We start from the raw sequence: 18,973 nt of genomic DNA on the forward strand, positions 1-18,973 counted from the left end.
CACTTCTCCCCAGGTTCACCAGAGGAAACACCACTGCACAAAATGCTTCTCCTCCCAGCTGCTGCTCTGTGCTGCCTGTGTTCAGGTGAGTGTTTCCAGCCAATCGGGAGCCAGAAAAGTCCACCTTTCACCGACACTGTCGCGCTGACCTTCGTCTCTCTGTCTGTGTCTCTGCAGCGCTGGCAGCCATGGCAGCAGAGCTGATTCAGAATGATTTAACATTGACCAGGAGAGTTGGTGAAGAAGTCTCCTTCAGCTGTGGAGGAACTGACCAGTGTGACTATGATTATGTTTACTGGTACCAGAAGAAAGACACAGAAACATTTAGAGTTATTCTTTATATTGACAGGAGTAGTGGTGGAATTTATTCAGGTTACAATCATCCTCAGAAAGATGATTTCTCAGCTGTGAATAAACAGAACGGCTGTGAGTTGCAGATCCAGAAAGCTAAACTCAGTCATTCAGCCTCCTACTACTGCTCCTGTTGGAAGAGCGATCTCCACAGTGAGAAATGATCCCTGCAGCCTGAACAAAAACCAACAGATGAGCAGATGTCAAACAGTGTTTGTGACAGGAAGAGAGCAGTAAACCACAGCCCAGGTTCACATATTTCAGCTCCATCTCAGCCAGAGGCACAAACACACTGAACTGACAGATTCATCTCATATTAGATTCATTCAGATTTCCATCAGATGTTCCAGCAGGATTTCTGTAGTTTGACACAGTGAGGACAAACGAGCAGCACAGAAACACCACGAAATGATTTGTGGAATCGCGGGGGGGCTGGTGATTGGGAGGACCAGGAGGTTTCCCACTGGCTGTTCCACAAACTGAAGCAATGAAGGAACAAACAAACAAACAAACGAAGAAACATGCTCACAGGGGGAACATGTTCATACACGTGTAGTGTTCACCATGTTATTTTAGCATGTTAGCATGCTAATGTCACCCACTCTCTCTACACCCGCCGCCTGCAGGAATCTCTTTACCTCCCCTGAGACTCTGCGGTGTGTTTCTGATGTGTGGTGGGGAGTCGTGAGGAGAGGAGGAAGCATCGGACGCAGAGTTCTGGATTGTGGTCGAGACCTGGTCGCTCTCTATTGGCTGACAATGACAGCTCTTGTCTCTGCTGCTGGACACCACAGTGGCTCCTGAACTCCAGGTGTGGAGACCCTTCAGGGAACCAGTGTGTCAAAGTTAGTTTGTGGGGACGAGTTCACAGTGATGAAGAAGGTGAATCATAAGAGTCTTCACAGCTACAAACATGCTAACCTAAACAAGCTGCAGGGCAAAGTTAACACTCTTCAGTCGAGTTTGATGCTCAACAAGCAGCTTTCACAGTTTCTGAAAACCGACAACATGACATGAAAAGTCAGAGGAGCACCAGAGTTTTTAGAGTTCATCCTGAGGGGAACATGAATGTCTGAACCACATTCAATGGTCGTCCATCCAATAGATGTGAACATGAGAGAAACAAATCATGGAGCTGAAATCTGAGTAGTGCAGCGGGAACTCAGAGTCCAGCTGAGGGAGGCGAAGCAGCAGAACAACAGCATGAAGGAGGTGTGGGACGGGATGAAGATCATCACCGGCTGCAGCTCAAAGCGGGGTGTCACCATCGAAGGAGATGTGGGGAGAAGGAACCAGCTAAACAACTTCTTCAACAGGTTTGACCCCCCCAACTCATTCGCACCTCACAGTATATGCACCCCCCTCCCCACCCTCTGCTCTCCCTCTCGACACCAGTGCAGAGGAGACCCCCCCCCCCACCCAAGATCACAGCAGCCCAGGTGTGCAGAGAGCTGAGGAGGCTTCATCCCAGCATGGCAGCAGGTCCAGATGGAGTATCCCCTCGACTGCTGAAGGCCTGCGTGTTGGAGCTGGGACACCCCCTACAGCACATCTTCAGCCTGAGCCTGGAGCAGGGGAGGGTCCCTCAGCTGTGGAAAACATCCTGCATCATCCCAGTCCCAAAGAGACCACAGCCTGAGGAGCTGAATGACTTCAGGCCAGTCGCCCTGACATCGCATGTGATGAAGACCGTGGAGCGGCTGCTGCTACACCACCTGAGGCCACAGGTGCGCTCTGCCCTCGACCCTCTGCAGTTTGCTCACCAGGTGAGAGTGGAGGAAGCCATTGTTTACTCGCTACACTGATCCCTCTCTCACCTGGACAGGTGCAGCGGTGTGGTGAGGATTATGTTTTTGGACTTCTCAAGCGCCTTCAACACCATCCAGCCTCTGCTCCTCAGAGATTAACTGACAGAGATTGGAGTAGGCTCACACCTGGTGGTCTGGATTACAGACTATCTGACAGGCAGACCTCAGGATGGAGGGCTGGGGGGCCGCAGGTCTGACACCATGGTTTGCAGCACAGGAGGACCGTGCTCTCTCCAGTCCTGTTCACCCTGCACACATCAGACTTCCAATACAACTCAGAGTCCTGCCACGTGCAGAAGCTGGCAGACGACACTGCTATCATGGGCTGCATCAGGAGTGGACAGGAGGAGGACTACAGGACACTGATCCAGGACTGTACGGACCTACAAATACCTGGGAGTGCAGCTGGATGATAAAATGGACTGAACTGCCAACACAGATGCTCTGTGCAGGAGAGGACAGAGACTGTCCTTCCTCAGAAGGCTGGCGTCCTTTATTGCATGCCTTTTACTTAAATTTGTGGAATATGCTGGACTTTGTGAATTTCCCTTGGCGATGAAAAAAAGTATCTATCTATCTATCTATCTATCTATCTATCTATCTATCTATCTATCTATCTATCTATCTATCTATCTATCTATCTATCTATCTATCTATCTATCTATCTATCTATCTATCTATCTCTGACACTGGTTCATGGTTTGGACTCGTTCACCTCAGCTGACACATTCAGCAGCAGACGGTTTTTGTCTCACTCTGTTTCACTGTGGACTTCATCTTTGGCTCTGGGACTAAACTGTACGTAACAGGTAAGAATAAACTTTCTTTTTCCTTCAGTTGTTCTATTGAACAAGTTGAAAATGTGTTTTAATGAGTTTCTGCTGCTTCAGACTTTCCATGTTGCTTTGTTGATAATTAGCAGAGAATTCTTGCAGCCGTGCAGCTTTTGTCACATAAAAAAGGTTCAAAACTCATGAAAAGATGTTTAAATCTCACTGCACAACTCAAGTTATTCTTTATTTCTGCAGGACATCAAACTGATTCATCCAGAAAAAGTTTGATATGAGCAATGTTACAAATATGAAGTATTTGATCATCTCAGTAATTCAGCATCATCTCTTGTTTTAATGAAACAAGATAATATGTGAAAAAGTAAAGTGAACAAATGTCAGTAAATGTATTTTGAAAAGCTGAAGACTTTAAATCTGTTCTATTAATAAGTCATTTTTAAAGGGTAAAATCGAGCTCATGGAAACTGTATTTTATATGATGGTACATATGTCTTTAAGTGGAAGATATATTTATACATGAAGACAAACAGACACTGAATATGATGCTATCATTCATTTATGCAACATGATTCATTTATGCCTGCTAATTTAAATATTTCTATACATGACAGATGATAATTTAATGTATAATGTCACGCATACAAATATATTTCACATTAACATACAAGAACATTTAATATAAATATAAACAGTAAATGAGGCTTAATATAATTTGAAATATGGAAAAGTAAATATATTTAAAGTATGTGGCCATAAAAACCATGTATTACACAATGTACACAATGTAATTTGATTATTAATTATATTGTATTATATTATATTATATTATATATGAATTTCCACTCAAGGATCAATAGATTTTGACATTTTTAAATGAGAGTTTATTATATTGAAGACAAATCATTTTAATCTTGTATAAAAGTTGAAAATATTGATGTATTTCTTGTTTGTTTTTGAATGATTGGATTTAACTTTGTGCTGATAAATATTTAATATTCTTAATATGTTGTAATCATCGACATGACAGTTGAGTTTCACGTGAAGATAAATACGGTCTTTGTTCTAAAATGTGTTTTCATCCTGATGGAGACAAAATATTTTTCATTCTATCAAACCAAATTTCCTAAATATATAGTTTGATATTGTCATATATTATTAGTAATAAATGTGACATTATGCTGAATGGACATGTTATATTGAAATGAAGAATTTCCAAATCCATCATTGTCTTTGTTCCTCATGTAACATCTGCTGACATCAGCTGCTCATTGTGTTTGATATGAAGCTGAATACAGTCCATGCAGTGAACTTTGTGCTGTATTGATGAGCAGTTTAGTGATCAGAGTCCACGTAGTTTCCAGGATCAGACTGAATGCAGTGCAGTGCTGTAAGCTGCTGCTGACTGTGTCAATGTGTGTCTGTGCTGCTCGTTGCTGCCGTCAAACTTCAGACGAGCCCATAGCGAAGCCCGTGGTGAGCGTGTACCCGGCAGCGTCCGGAGCCCGCCTGGAGGGCCAGAGCTCCCTGCTGTGTGTGGCCTCAGCCATGTTTCCTCCTGTGGTCCGCTTCTCCTGGAAAAGACGAAAGGACAACGGTCCTCTGGAGAAGCTGCCCCCTGATGAGACGGAGCAGCTGGAGCTCAGAGGGTCGGGACGCACCGTCGCCATCTTGCTGATCCGTCAGAGACCAGAGAGCAAATATAAATACAGCTGCGACGTCGAGCACGAGGGGGGCACAGCGGAGGCCCCACCAGAACAAGGTAATGAAGGCTCGCTGACTGTGTTCAGCAGTGATGGAGCTTCATGTGGACACGCTGTCACAGAGAGCAGAGGAGCAGAGGACGGACATGTCTCACCGCCACTTCAAACATCTGACTCCTTTTCTGTTTCAGAGGTTCCAGCTCCAGCAGCTTCCTGTCCTCCAGAGACGAAGCCAGCAGACCCAGCAGCTGTGCAGCAAGCTGACTGTAAGATCACCTGCTGCCTCTCTGCATTGAGGACTCTGAGGGTGCTATAAAAACTGTGGGGATTACATGTTAAAGCTCCACTAGAGCTTTTTAGTCTCCTTTAGCTCCCAGTTTTATGTCTTTGATAAAACAGAAAGTGTCTGGGGCCCAAAAGAGCTCGTTGGGGCCCTGAATTGTTGTATTTATTAAGGTCCTTTGAGGTTCACTTCACTGTAGCCGACCTCTGTCTTCATGTACAGCTGGTTGTCTGTGTGAAAGAAGACTGACACGTGTGTGTGTGTGTGTGTGTGTGTGTGTGTGTGTGTGTGTGTGTGTGTGTGTGTGTGTGTGTGTCTCAGTGTCCTTCCAGTCTCAGTGCAGGGTGAAGCTGCTCCTGCTGCTGTACTCAGTGCTGATCGTCAAGAGTCTGGTGTTCTGCTGTGGACTCTCTCTGCTGATGATCCTCAGAAACAAGGGACCGTCCACCAATGGCACACATGCTGACTGACTGTTTTCTGCTCGCCATCAAATCTCATCCCTTCATCTCATCTATCATCCTAAAATATAAATGCACATACGCACATATAGATCTGCAGTTACTGAGTGTACATTCTGTGGTAAAGTGTTATTTTGATTCTCTGCTTTATTTCCTCTTTTCATTGTGACTTTTCTAATAATAGAAAATGAAGTTGAATCATTGGCTGCCTGCTGGATATTTTATTGTTTGTGCTATTTTGTCTATTTCTTGTCTTTCTTTTATATATATGATGCTGAGTGTGGCGGGTTTGTCAAAGTCTTTCACTCAAACATTCTCAATAAAGTGAAAAATCACAGCGTGTTTCTTTAACTTCTTTGTTTTCATGGACCTCAGTCTTGCTTCAGATCAAATCATCAGAAACAGAATCAGCTTCATGGACCATGTATGTTGGCATTTATCAGTCATTTGACTGTGGTTGGAAGCAGCTCTCCATATACTTTCACACAGCAGCAAGAACAAATGTACAGGAAGACATGAACATCAGCAAACAGCTGAACAAGGACAACAAAGCTCGTTAAAGAAGAGCTCACAAGAACACGGAGCTTTTATATCTAAGTCAGTAGGTGTGGGTGTGCCACCAGGTTCAGTGCTGACCCCCTTTTCTCACTGTGTCAGTGTGGATGTAAACCTCTACGCTGATGACACTGTTGTTTCCACACATGAACAAACAGCAGAGCGAGCTGCTTTGAAGGTACAGTTGTAATAAAACAATGACACAGCAGCTTGATCAGTCAGGCTGAAGAGTGAAGAGATGAATTAGAAACTGTCTTTGAGTTGATGTTGTATGAAATGTGTGAACGCTCTGGTCCTTTCCCGCATGTCCTTATATGTTGTATTATGTTACATGTTGGGGTCAGGATGCAGGAACTGTCACTAAACTGTCACCTTTACACAGTCAATAAAGCTGTTTGAATGAAAGCTCTTCACTGTCAGAGCCAGTGTGAGGTAATAAAGTGGGATCAGAGCAGACTGCAGGAGGTTGAACATATCTGCTTTTATTTCAGTGTCTCAACTCTGAGTTGAGGATTTGAGCTTTTTCTCTCACAGATGAATCAGACAGATCAAAGCTGAGACAGTGAGCACTGAGCGCTGAACTCAAACTCAAGTTCCTGGAATGATTGTTGAACCAGAGTCCATGGTTGTAACTGTCATTGTGTTATTCATGTGAAGAAGCAGAGCTAACGATGAGGAGGCTGCAGAGCAGAAAGCCACAAAGCCGTCTGCTGCAGGAACGGAAGTGCTGATTGGCTGCCAGCAGCTTTTTATGAGGCCTAATAACCACTGAGAACAGATTCATATCTGCTGCTGTTCACACTCACCACCTCCTCTCCTGCATACACTAAACTCATTATTTGCAGTCAGTTATTATCGAAGCATCTTGACAACATCCTCAATGTTGAGTCAGTCTTCCTGTTTGTTACAGTGCAGCAAACTGAGAGAGGTCAACCTGACAAACACAGACAGGAAACTAAAAGAAACGAGACTGAAGACTGAAATCAACTCCATGTCAAACTAAATTCATCCACTCATCCTCAGTGCTCTTCACTTGTAATTAATCATTACACACATAAGCCTGACACACAAGAGTGTTAGGTTTTCATCACTTTTGGGGACATTACACAGACTGAGAATCATTTCCTGGAGACGTACCCTCACCATAACCATAACCATGACCAGTACTAGCGTAAACCTAAAGATTTTCATGATGGGCATTTTATCCTCACAAGTCCAGCGAGTCCCCACAGTGTGACTGTATAAACAGACTTTTGTCCCCACAAAGCCAGCAATACAGACGCACACACACACACATTGATGCACACACACACAAACACCTACAGACAGACGCACACACACATACAGGTCTACAGCTATGGATATTTCACAATCATTCACCTTCATAGTTAGTGAGGGCTGGCTCAGGCTTGTCTAGGATCAGCCCTTAGTTACGCTGCTGTAGGATTAGACTGTTGGGGGACTTTCAGAGATACACTGAGCTCCTCTGTTTCTTCTCTCCCTCTCCAGCTGCTCGCTGTCATGACCGACCAAGACTTTTTCCTAACTTAGCTTCTTCCCCAGAGTCTTTGTGCTTTGTCATCTTGCAGGTTCCTGTGGCTCGTGTCTAAACCTGAATGATGGATTACAGCTACAACTCCTACCATGACCCTGCCTGACATCCACTGCAACTGTTTGTACTGTGAGCCATACAAGGAGGTTTTTCCTCGACACTGTCGCAGAGTGAAACAAGCGATTTGAATGAATCTCAGACAGGATGGCCTCACTTTTCCTTCCATCTTACTTTCCATCCCTCAGCCCCACAGAGGACGTCCTCTCCTCACAGAGGTGGAGAGTTTATGACAACCGTCCATGTGATCACACGTCTCTCTTGGACACAGTGAAAGCTGGATGTGTGGACATATCTGCAGAAGGTTGTCAGGGACGGATCGGCCATCGCAAAGGTTCTTTCCCAGGTGTTTGACAGCAGAGGACAGAAGGTGTGACATGGACGAGAACTTGTGGTCAAATGCAGAAGACAGGCTGGACGAGCACTGTTTTTATATGTGTAGTTCCCTTCTACAAGTATGTGCTGTAGAGTGAATGTGCAGAGTTTTGTTTTGCATCACTGGAAGTTCTTCAGTGTCATTTTGTGCAGTTAGAATTTCTCTCTGCAAAATAAACCAAATAAAGCTGATTGAAGCAGGCTGCAACTTTTCTGTGTAACAGCAGCAGCAGTAATCGTAGTAGCAGTCGTAGTATTAGTGTGAGGTGGTGATGCAGTGTGTGGTTACAGACATTAGAGGGCAGCAGTGTGACAGTTATAATCCTGACAGCAGCAACAATGTGGACATTTTCTGGCAGACATTTTGAGCCGTGACAGCAGGAAATGAATGTGGAGTAATTAATAACATTAATAACTGCTGCTGTTCACCTCTGTGTTCCAGTTCTGGGGCCTCGGATTCATTCATGCTGACTGGTTAACATGTCATGAGAACCATCATTGATGTGAGGACTGACACCTGAAGTACACTTTGACATGTCTGCTGCAAGACATCAGGACAGGAGAAGCAGTACTATCAGTACCTGTGGTAGTAGTAGTAGTAGTAGTAGTAGTAGATTGTGTAGCACAGTTCACACTCTGCTTACATACACTCAGCTTTAAAAAAGAAAAACAGGAACAAAACATAACACAAAAAAACATAAAAAGCAGAGGTGGAGGAAGTATTCCCTCCTTTATTGAAGTAAATACACTAATACCACACTGTAAAAGTACTCTGGTAGGAATGAAAGACATATCTGTTCCTTTTCATCCATCCATCCATTATCTATACCGCCTATCCCTTTCGGGGTTGCGGGGGGCTGGAGCCTATCCCAGCTACAATGGGCGAGAGGTGGGGTACACCCTGAACCGGTCGCCAGCCGATTGCAGGGCGTTCCTTTTCATTATATTGATAAATTTTATTGACGCTGTTCATGATTATGGGCTGCACGGTGGCGCAGCAGGTAGTGTGCGTGCCTCACAGCAAGAAGGTTGCCAGTTCGATCCCCGGGTCTGTGTGAAGTTTGCATGTTCTTCCCGTGCATGCGTGGGTTCTCTCCGGTTACTCCCACAGACCAAAAACTTGCTCATTAGGTTCATTGGTGACTCTAAATTGCTCCGAGGTGTGAGTGTGAATGTTTGTTTGTCCTTGCATGTGGCCCTGCAATCGGCTGGCGACCGGTTCAGGGTGTACCCCACCTCTCGCCCATTGTCGCTGGGATAGGCTCCAGCCCCCCGCAACCCCGAAAGGGATAGGCGGTATAGATAATGGATGGATGTTCATGATTATATCAATAATTCAATTATTTATATTATATTTACTGTTTATCTCTCTTTCTCCTTTGTTTTTATATTTCCTGTTGTGATTTTGTTTTTATTTTTTATTATTATTATTAATAGTGGTAGCAGTGTTAGAGGCAGCAAAAATTAGGAGAAGTATTAATGTATTTCTTAAAATCTTTTTTATTTATTTATTCATTTCTTTCTTTCTCTTCAGTTTAATCATCTATTCAGTGATCTGCTGACATCTGATAGAGCTCACTTAAAGACAGTGGTGGACAGTTTGAGGTACTTGTACTTTGAGTATTTCCATCTTGTGCTGTTTTATACTTCTACTCTCCGACAGCTCAGAGGGAAACGTTTTACTTTTCACTGTGTAGAAAATTGACATCAGGAAGGTTTTTACAGGCAGAAGCACGACTGTGGTGGAAAACCACACAGCAGCTTGAGCTGAGCGTCGATCAGCAGCAGCAGCCTTATCTGTCCGCCGCAGGGGCTCATGGGAGGTCCCAGGACCTGTTAGGAAGCACGTGGCCCTCCTGTGATCTCTCAGCTCGTCCTGGTTTGGCCTCTGCTGCATCAGAGCCACACTTCTCCCCAGGTTCACCAGAGGAAACACCACTGCACAAAATGCTTCTCCTCCCAGCTGCTGCTCTGTGCTGCCTGTGTTCAGGTGAGTGTTTCCAGCCAATCGGGAGCCAGAAAAGTCCACCTTTCACCCACACTGTCGCGCTGACCTTCGTCTCTCTGTCTGTGTCTCTGCAGCGCTGGCAGCCATGGCAGCAGAGCTGATTCAGAGTGATTTAACATTGACCAGGAGAGTTGGTGAAGAAGTCTCCTTCAGCTGTGGAGGAACTGACCAGTGTGACTATGATTATGTATTCTGGTACCAGAAGAAAGACACAGAAACATTCAGACTGATTCTTAATATTGACAGGAGGAGTGGTCGAGTTTATTCAGGTTACAATCATCCTCAGAAAGATGATTTCTCAGCTGTGAATAAACAGAACGGCTGTGAGTTGCAGATCCAGAAAGTTAAACTCGCTCATTCAGCCTCCTACTACTGCTCCTGCTGGAAGAGCGATCTCCACAGTGAGAAATGATCCCTGCAGCCTGAACAAAAACCAACAGATGAGCAGATGTCAAACAGTGTTTGTGACAGGAAGAGAGCAGTAAACCACAGCCCAGGTTCACATATTTCAGCTCCATCTCAGCCAGAGGCACAAACACACTGAACTGACAGATTCATCTCATATTAGATTCATTCAGATTTCCATCAGATGTTCCAGCAGGATTTCTGTAGTTTGACACAGTGAGGACAAACGAGCAGCACAGAAACACCACGAAATGATTTGTGGAATCGCGGGTGGACTGGTGATTGGGAGGACCAGGAGGTTTCCCACTGGCTGTTCCACAAACTGAAGCAATGAAGGAACAAACAAACAAACAAACAAACGAAGAAACATGCTGTACACGTGTAGTGTTCACCATGTTATTTTAGCATGTTAGCATGCTAATGTCACCCACTCTCTCTACACCCACTGCCTGCAGGAATCTCTCTACCTCCCCTGAGACTCTGCGGTGTGTTTCTGATGTGTGGTGGGGAGTCATGAGGAGAGGAGGAAGCATCGGACGCAGAGTTCTGGATTGTGGTCGAGACCTGGTCGCTCTCTATTGGCTGACAATGACAGCTCTTGTCTCTGCTGCTGGACACCACAGTGGCTCCTGAACTCCAGGTGTGGACAACCTTCAGGGAACCAGTGTGTCAAAGTTAGTTTGTGGTGACGAGTTCAAAGTGATGAAGAAGGTGAATGTTCGAGTCATCACAGCTACAAACATGCTAACCTGGACGAGCTGCAGGACAAAGTTAACACTCTTCAGCGGAGTTTGATGCTCAACAAGCAGCTTTCACAGTTTCTGACAACCGACAACATGACATGAAAAGTCAGAGGAGCACCAGAGTTTTTAGAGTTCATCCTGAGGGGAACATGAATGTCTGAACCACATTCAATGGTCGTCCATCCAATAGATGTAAACATGAGAGAAACAAATCATGGAGCTGAAATCTGAGTAGTGCAGCGGGAACTCAGAGTCCAGCTCAGGGAGGCGAAGCAGCAGAACAACAGCATGAAGGAGGTGTGGGACGGGATGAAGATCATCACCGGCTGCAGCTCAAAGCGGGGTGTCACCATCGAAGGAGATGTGGGGAGAAGGAACCAGCTAAACAACTTCTTCAACAGGTTTGACCCCCCCAACTCATTCGCACCTCACAATATTTGCACCCCCCTCCCCACCCTCTGCTCTCCCTCTCGACACCAGCGCAGAGGAGACCCCCCCCCCCACCCAAGATCACAGCAGCCCAGGTGTGCAGAGAGCTGAGGAGGCTTCATCCCAGCATGGCAGCAGGTCCACATGGAGTATCCCCTCGACTGCTGAAGGCCTGCGTGTTGGAGCTGGGACACCCCCTACAGCACATCTTCAGCCTGAGCCTGGAGCAGGGGAGGGTCCCTCAGCTGTGGAAAACATCCTGCATCATCCCAGTCCCAAAGAGACCACAGCCTGAGGAGCTGAATGACTTCAGGCCAGTCGCCCTGACATCGCATGTGATGAAGACCGTGGAGCGGCTGCTGCTACACCACCTGAGGCCACAGGTGCACTCTGCCCTCGACCCTCTGCAGTTTACTCACCAGGTGAGAGTGGAGGAAGCCATTGTTTACTCGCTACACTGATCCCTCTCTCACCTGGACAGGTGCAGCGGTGTGGTGAGGATTATGTTTTTGGACTTCTCAAGCGCCTTCAACACCATCCAGCCTCTGCTCCTCAGAGATTAACTGACAGAGATTGGAGTAGGCTCACACCTGGTGGTCTGGATTACAGACTATCTGACAGGCAGACCTCAGGATGGAGGGCTGGGGGGCCGCAGGTCTGACACCGTGGTTTGCAGCACAGGAGGACCGTGGAGGACCGTGCTCTCTCCAGTCCTGTTCACCCTGCACACATCGGACTTCCAATACAACTCAGAGTCCTGCCACGTGCAGAAGCTGGCAGACGACACTGCTATCATGGGATGCATCAGGAGTGGACAGGAGGAGGACTACAGGACACTGATCCAGGACTGTACGGACCTACAAATACCTGGGAGTGCAGCTGGATGATAAAATGGACTGAACTGCCAACACAGATGCTCTGTGCAGGAGAGGACAGAGACTGTCCTTCCTCAGAAGGCTGGCGTCCTTTATTGCATGCCTTTTACTTAAATTTGTGGAATATGCTGGACTTTGTGAATTTCCCTTGGCGATGAAAAAAAGTATCTATCTATCTATCTATCTATCTATCTATCTATCTATCTATCTATCTATCTATCTATCTATCTATCTATCTATCTATCTATCTATCTATCTCTGACACTGGTTCATGGTTTGGACTCGTTCACCTCAGCTGACACATTCAGCAGCAGACGGTTTTTGTCTCACTCTGTTTCACTGTGGGACGCATCTTTGGCTCTGGGACTAAACTGTACGTAACAGGTAAGAATAAACTTTCTTTTTCCTTCAGTTGTTCTATTGAACAAGTTGAAAATGTGTTTTAATGAGTTTCTGCTGCTTCAGACTTTCCATGTTGCTTTGTTGATAATTAGCAGAGAATTCTTGCAGCCGTGCAGCTTTTGTCACATAAAAAAGGTTCAAAACTCATGAAAAGATGTTTAAATCTCACTGCACAACTCAAGTTTTTCTTTATTTCTGCAGGACATCAAACTGATTCATCCAGAAAAAGTTTGATATGAGCAATGTTACAAATATGAAGTATTTGATCATCTCAGTAATTCAGCATCATCTCTTGTTTTAATGAAACAAGATAATATGTGAAAAAGTAAAGTGAACAAATGTCAGTAAATGTATTTTGAAAAGCTGAAGACTTTAAATCTGTTCTATTAATAAGTCATTTTTAAAGGGTAAAATCGAGCTCATGGAAACTGTATTTTATATGATGGTACATATGTCTTTAAGTGGAAGATATATTTATACATGAAGACAAACAGACACTGAATATGATGCTATCATTCATTTATGCAACACGATTCATTTATGCCTGCTAATTTAAATATTTCTATACATGACAGATGATAATTTAATGTATAATGTCACGCATACAAATATATTTCACATTAACATACAAGAACATTTAATATAAATATAAACAGTAAATGAGGCTTAATATAATTTGAAATATGGAAAAATAAATATATTTAAAGTATGTGGCCATAAAAATCATGTATTACACAATGTACACAATGTAATTTGATTATTAATTATATTATATTATATTATATTATATTATATTATATTATATTATATTATATTATATTATATTATATTATATTATAATGTATTGTATTATATTATATTATATTATATTATATATGAATTTCCACTCAAGGATCAATAGATTTTGACATTTTTAAATGAGAGTTTATTATATTGAAGACAAATCATTTTAATTTTGTCTAAAAGTTGAAAATATTGATGTATTTCTTGTTTGTTTTTGAATGATTGGATTTAACTTTGTGCTGATAAATATTTAATATTCTTAATATGTTGTAATCATCGACATGACAGTTGAGTTTCACGTGAAGATAAATACGGTCTTTGTTCTAAAATGTGTTTTCATCCTGATGGAGACAAAATATTTTTCATTCTATCAAACCAAATTTCCTAAATATATAGTTTGATATTGTCATATATTATTAGTAATAAATGTGACATTATGCTGAATGGACATGTTATATTGAAATGAAGAATTTCCAAATCCATCATTGTCTTTGTTCCTCATGTAACATCTGCTGACATCAGCTGCTCATTGTGTTTGATATGAAGCTGAATACAGTCCATGCAGTGAACTTTGTGTTGTATTGATGAGCAGTTTAGTGATCAGAGTCCACGTAGTTTCCAGGATCAGACTGAATGCAGTGCAGTGCTGTAAGCTGCTGCTGACTGTGTCAATGTGTGTCTGTGCTGCTCGTTGCTGCCGTCAAACTTCAGACGAGCCCATAGCGAAGCCCGTGGTGAGCGTGTACCCGGCAGCGTCCGGAGCCCGCCTGGAGGGCCAGAGCTCCCTGCTGTGTGTGGCCTCAGCCATGTTTCCTCCTGTGGTCCGCTTCTCCTGGAAAAGACGAAAGGACAACGGTCCTCTGGAGAAGCTGCCCCCTGATGAGACGGAGCGGCTGGAGCTCAGAGGGTCGGGACGCACCGTCGCCATCTTGCTGATCCGTCAGAGACCAGAGAGCACATATAAATACAGCTGCGACGTCGAGCACGAGGGGGGCACAGCGGAGGCCCCACCAGAACAAGGTAATGAAGGCTCGCTGACTGTGTTCAGCAGTGATGGAGCTTCATGTGGACACGCTGTCACAGAGAGCAGAGGAGCAGAGGACGGACATGTCTCACCGCCACTTCAAACATCTGACTCCTTTTCTGTTTCAGAGGTTCCAGCTCCAGCAGCTTCCTGTCCTCCAGAGACGAAGCCAGCAGACCCAGCAGCTGTGCAGCAAGCTGACTGTAAGATCACCTGCTGCCTCTCTGCATGGACAGCTCCAATGTCCTGCTGCAGTTAGGGCTGCATGTCAGTCTGTCCACTTTCTGCTCATCACTCAACCATTTCAACACACGCTCCCTGATTGTGTCAGAATGTCCAACAGCACAACTAATCCAAACGAGAGAGCTTTCACTTCACAGTCTGATGAATCAGTGGGTTTTAGGGCATCTGTCCTACACTGAGGACTCTGAGGGTGCTATAAAAACTGTGTTGATTACATGTTAAAGCTCCAGTATAAATGCTTCTGAATTAAGAATGAATGGAAGTGAAAGGTGTCTCTGTTAGTTGTGAATCCACAGAGAATCATCACCAACTCTGCAGCTCTACAGAGCTTTTAAGCCTCTTTTAGCTCCCAGCTTTTTTTAAAACTGGAAGTTAAGTCATGTTTGGGGACCCTAAAGAGCTCATTGAGGCCCCGGTTGTTGTATTTAATAAGGTCCTTTGAGCTTTCCTTCAAACTGTAGCCGACGCCTGTCTTCATGTAAAGCTGTTTGTCCCGTCTGGAAAGAGACAAGATCAGACTTCATTGATCTCACACTGGGGAATTTAGTTGTTACAGCCAGCAAGTTATAAAAAGTAAGCACAGTGGCATAACGAGGAGAAAATGAAAATATAGAAGTATACAAGACACAGAATAGAAACACGACTAAGTATATGTACATCTGTACAGATTAGAAACAATCGTAAATGCCAAAATAGAAAAGTTTTACTCATGAAGATCTGATGATGTTTTGATGAAATTTAATGTGTTGAACAGACTGAAACAATGTGTGTGTGTGTGTGTGTGTGTGTGTGTGTGTGTGTGTGTGTGTGTGTGTGTGTGTCAGTGCCAGAGGTTCCAGCTCCAGCAGCTTCCTGTCCTCCAGAGAAGGAGCCAGCAGACCCAGCAGCTGTGCAGCAAGCTGACTGTAAGATCACCTGCTGCCTCTCTGCATTGAGGACTCTGAGGGTGCTATAAAAACTGTGGGGATTACATGTTAAAGCTCCACTATAAATGCTTCTGTATTAAGATTGAGTTTGAACGACTCTACGCAGCTTTTTAGTCTCTTTTAGCTCCCAGTTTTTGTCTTTGATAAAACAGAAAGTGTTTGGGGCCCCTAAAGAGCTCGTTGGGCCCTGAATTGTTGTATTTATTAAGGTCCTTTGAGCTTTCCTTCAAACTGTAGCCGACCTCTGTCTTCATGTAAAGCTGTTTGTCACTGTGAGAGAAGACTGACTTGTGTGTGTGTGTGTGTGTGTGTGTGTGTGTGTGTGTGTGTGTGTGTGTGTGTGTGTGTGTGTGTGTGTGTGTGTCAGTGTCCTTCCAGTCTCAGTGCAGGGTGAAGCTGCTCCTGCTGCTGTACTCAGTGCTGATCGTCAAGAGTCTGGTGTTCTGCTGTGGACTCTCTCTGCTGATGATCCTCAGAAACAAGGGACCGTCCACCAACTGCACACATGCTGACTGACTGTTTTCTGCTCGCCATCAAATCTCATCCCTTCATCTCATCTATCATCCTAAAATATAAATGCACATACACACATATAGATCTGCAGTTACTGAGTGTACATTCTGTGGTAAAGTGTTATTTTGATTCTCTGCTTTATTTCCTCTTTTCATTGTGGTTTTTCTAATAATAGAAAATGAAGCTGAATCATTGGCTGCCTGCTGGATATTTTATTGTTTGTGTTATTTTGTTTCTTCTTGTCTTTCTTTTGAATACATGATGCTGAGTGTGGCGGGTTTGTCAAACTCTTTCACTCAAACATTCTCAATAAAGTGAAAAATCACAGCGTGTTTCATTAACTTCTTTGTTTTCATGGACATCAGTTTGGCTTCAGATCAGATCATCAGAAACAGAATCAGCTTCATGGACCATGTATGTTGGCAGCTACAAGTCATTTGACTGTGGTTGGAAGCAGCTCTCCACATACTTTCACCCAGCAGCAAGAACAAATGTACAGGAAGACATGAACATCAGCAAACAGCTGAACAAGGACAACAAACCTCGTTAAAGAAGAGCTCACATGAACACGGAGCTGTTATATCGAAGACAGTAGGTGTGGGTGTGGCACCAGGTTCAGTGCTGACCCCCTTTTCTCACTGTGTCAGTGTGGATGTAAACCTCTACGCTGATGACACTGTTGTTTCCACACATGAACAAACAGCAGAGCGAGCTGCTTTGAAGCTACAGCTGCAATAAAACAATGACACAGCAGCTTGATCAGTCAGGCTGAAGAGTGAAGAGATGAATTAGAAACTGTCTTTGAGTTGATGTTGTATGAAATGTGTGAACGCTCTGGTCCTTTCCCACATGTCCTAATATGTTGTATTGTGTTACATGTTGGGGTCAGGATACAGGAACTGTCACTAAACTGTCACCTTTACACAGTCAATAAAGCTGTTTGAATGAAAGCTCTTCACTGTCAGAGCCAGTGTGAGGTAATAAAGTGGGATCAGAGCAGACTGCAGGAGGTTGAACATATCTGCTTTTATTTCAGCGTCTCAGCTCTGAGTTGAGGATTTGAGCTGTTTCTCTCACAGATGAATCAGACAGATCAAAGCTGAGACAGTGAGCACTGAGTGCTGAACTCAAACTCAAGTTCCTGGAATGATTTTTGAACCAGAGTCCATGGTTGTAACTGTCATTGTGTTATTCATGTGAAGAAGCACAGCTAACGGTGAAGAGGCTGCAGAGCAGAAAGCCACACAGCCGTCTGCTGCAGGAACGGAAGTGCTGATTGGCTGCCAGCAGCTTTTTATGAGTCCTAATAACCACTGAGAACAGATTCATATCTGCTGCTGTTCACACTCACCACCTCCTCTCCTGCATACACTAAACTCATTATTTGCAGTCAGTTATTATCGAAGCATCTTGACAACATCCTCAATGTTGAGTCAGTCTTCCTGTTTGTTACAGTGCAGCAAACTGAGAGAGGTCAACCTGACAAACACAGACAGGAAACTAAAAGAAATGAGACTGAAGACTGAAATCAACTCCATGTCAAACTAAATTCATCCACTCATCCTCAGTGCTCTTCACTTGTAATTAATCATTACACACATAAGCCTGACACACAAGAGTGTTAGGTTTTCATCACTTTTGGGGACATTACACAGACTGAGAATCATTTCCTGGAGACGTACCCTCACCATAACCATAACCATGACCAGTACTTGCGTAACCCCAAAGGTTTTCATGATGGGCATTTTGTCCTCACAAGTCCAGCGAGTCCCCACAGTGTGACTGTGTAAACAGACTTTTGTCCCCACAATGCCAGCAATACAGAAACACACACACACAAACACACACATTGATGCATACACACACAAACACCTACAGACAGACGCACACACACATACAGGTCTACAGCTATGGATATTTCACAATCATTCACCTTCATAGTTAGTGAGGGCTGGCTCAGGCTTGTCTAGGATCAGCCCTTAGTTACGCTGCTGTAGGATTAGACTGTTGGGGGACTTTCAGAGATACACTGAGCTCCTCTGTTTCTTCTCTCCCTCTCCAGCTGCTCGCTGTCATGACCGACCAAGACTTTTTCCTAACTTAGCTTCTTCCCCAGAGTCTTTGTGCTTTGTCATCTTGCAGGTTCCTGTGGCTCGTGTCTAAACCTGAATGATGGATTACAGCTACAACTCCTACCATGACCCTGCCTGACATCCACTGCAACTGTTTGTACTGTGAGCCATACAAGGAGGTTTTTCCTCGACACTGTCGCAGAGTGAAACAAGCGATTTGAATGAATCTCAGACAGGATGGCCTCACTTTTCCTTCCATCTTACTTTCCATCCCTCAGCCCCACAGAGGACATCCTCTCCTCACAGAGGTGGAGAGTTTATGACAACCGTCCACGTGATCACACGTCTCTCTTGGACACAGTGAAAGCTGGATGTGTGGACATATATGCAGAAGGTTGTCAGGGACGGATCGGCCATCGCAAAGGTTCTTTCCCAGGTGTTTGACAGCAGAGGACAGAAGGTGTGACATGGACGAGAACTTGTGGTCAAATGAAGACAGGCTGGACGAGCACTGTTTTTATATGTGTAGTTCTCTTCTACAAGTATGTGCTGTAGAGTGAATGTGCAGAGTTTTGTTTTGCATCACTGGAAGTTCTTCAGTGTCATTTTGTGCAGTTAGA

General features: G+C 44.3%; 2 protein-coding genes across 2 annotated transcripts; both read left to right on the forward strand.

Moving 5' to 3' along the window:
- Window positions 1-5,403, forward strand: LOC139339417 (immunoglobulin lambda-1 light chain-like). Its single transcript, XM_070975029.1, has 6 exons — window positions 1-85; window positions 178-511; window positions 2,925-2,968; window positions 4,401-4,709; window positions 4,842-4,916; window positions 5,255-5,403. Exons 1-6 carry the CDS (start codon window positions 43-45, stop codon window positions 5,401-5,403), a joined length of 954 nt encoding a protein of 317 aa, XP_070831130.1. The 5' UTR covers window positions 1-42.
- A 4,474-nt stretch (window positions 5,404-9,877) lies between these two features.
- Window positions 9,878-16,598, forward strand: LOC139338668 (immunoglobulin lambda-1 light chain-like). The gene is made up of 7 exons (XM_070973893.1): window positions 9,878-9,920; window positions 10,013-10,330; window positions 12,739-12,774; window positions 14,287-14,595; window positions 14,728-14,802; window positions 15,667-15,747; window positions 16,136-16,598. Exons 1-7 carry the CDS (start codon window positions 9,878-9,880, stop codon window positions 16,282-16,284), a joined length of 1,011 nt encoding a protein of 336 aa, XP_070829994.1. The 3' UTR covers window positions 16,285-16,598.
- Window positions 16,599-18,973: the final 2,375 nt, after the last annotated feature.

Source organism: Chaetodon trifascialis, chromosome 11, assembly GCF_039877785.1.
Source record: "Chaetodon trifascialis isolate fChaTrf1 chromosome 11, fChaTrf1.hap1, whole genome shotgun sequence".
NCBI classification, from domain to species: Eukaryota; Metazoa; Chordata; class Actinopteri; order Chaetodontiformes; family Chaetodontidae; genus Chaetodon; species Chaetodon trifascialis.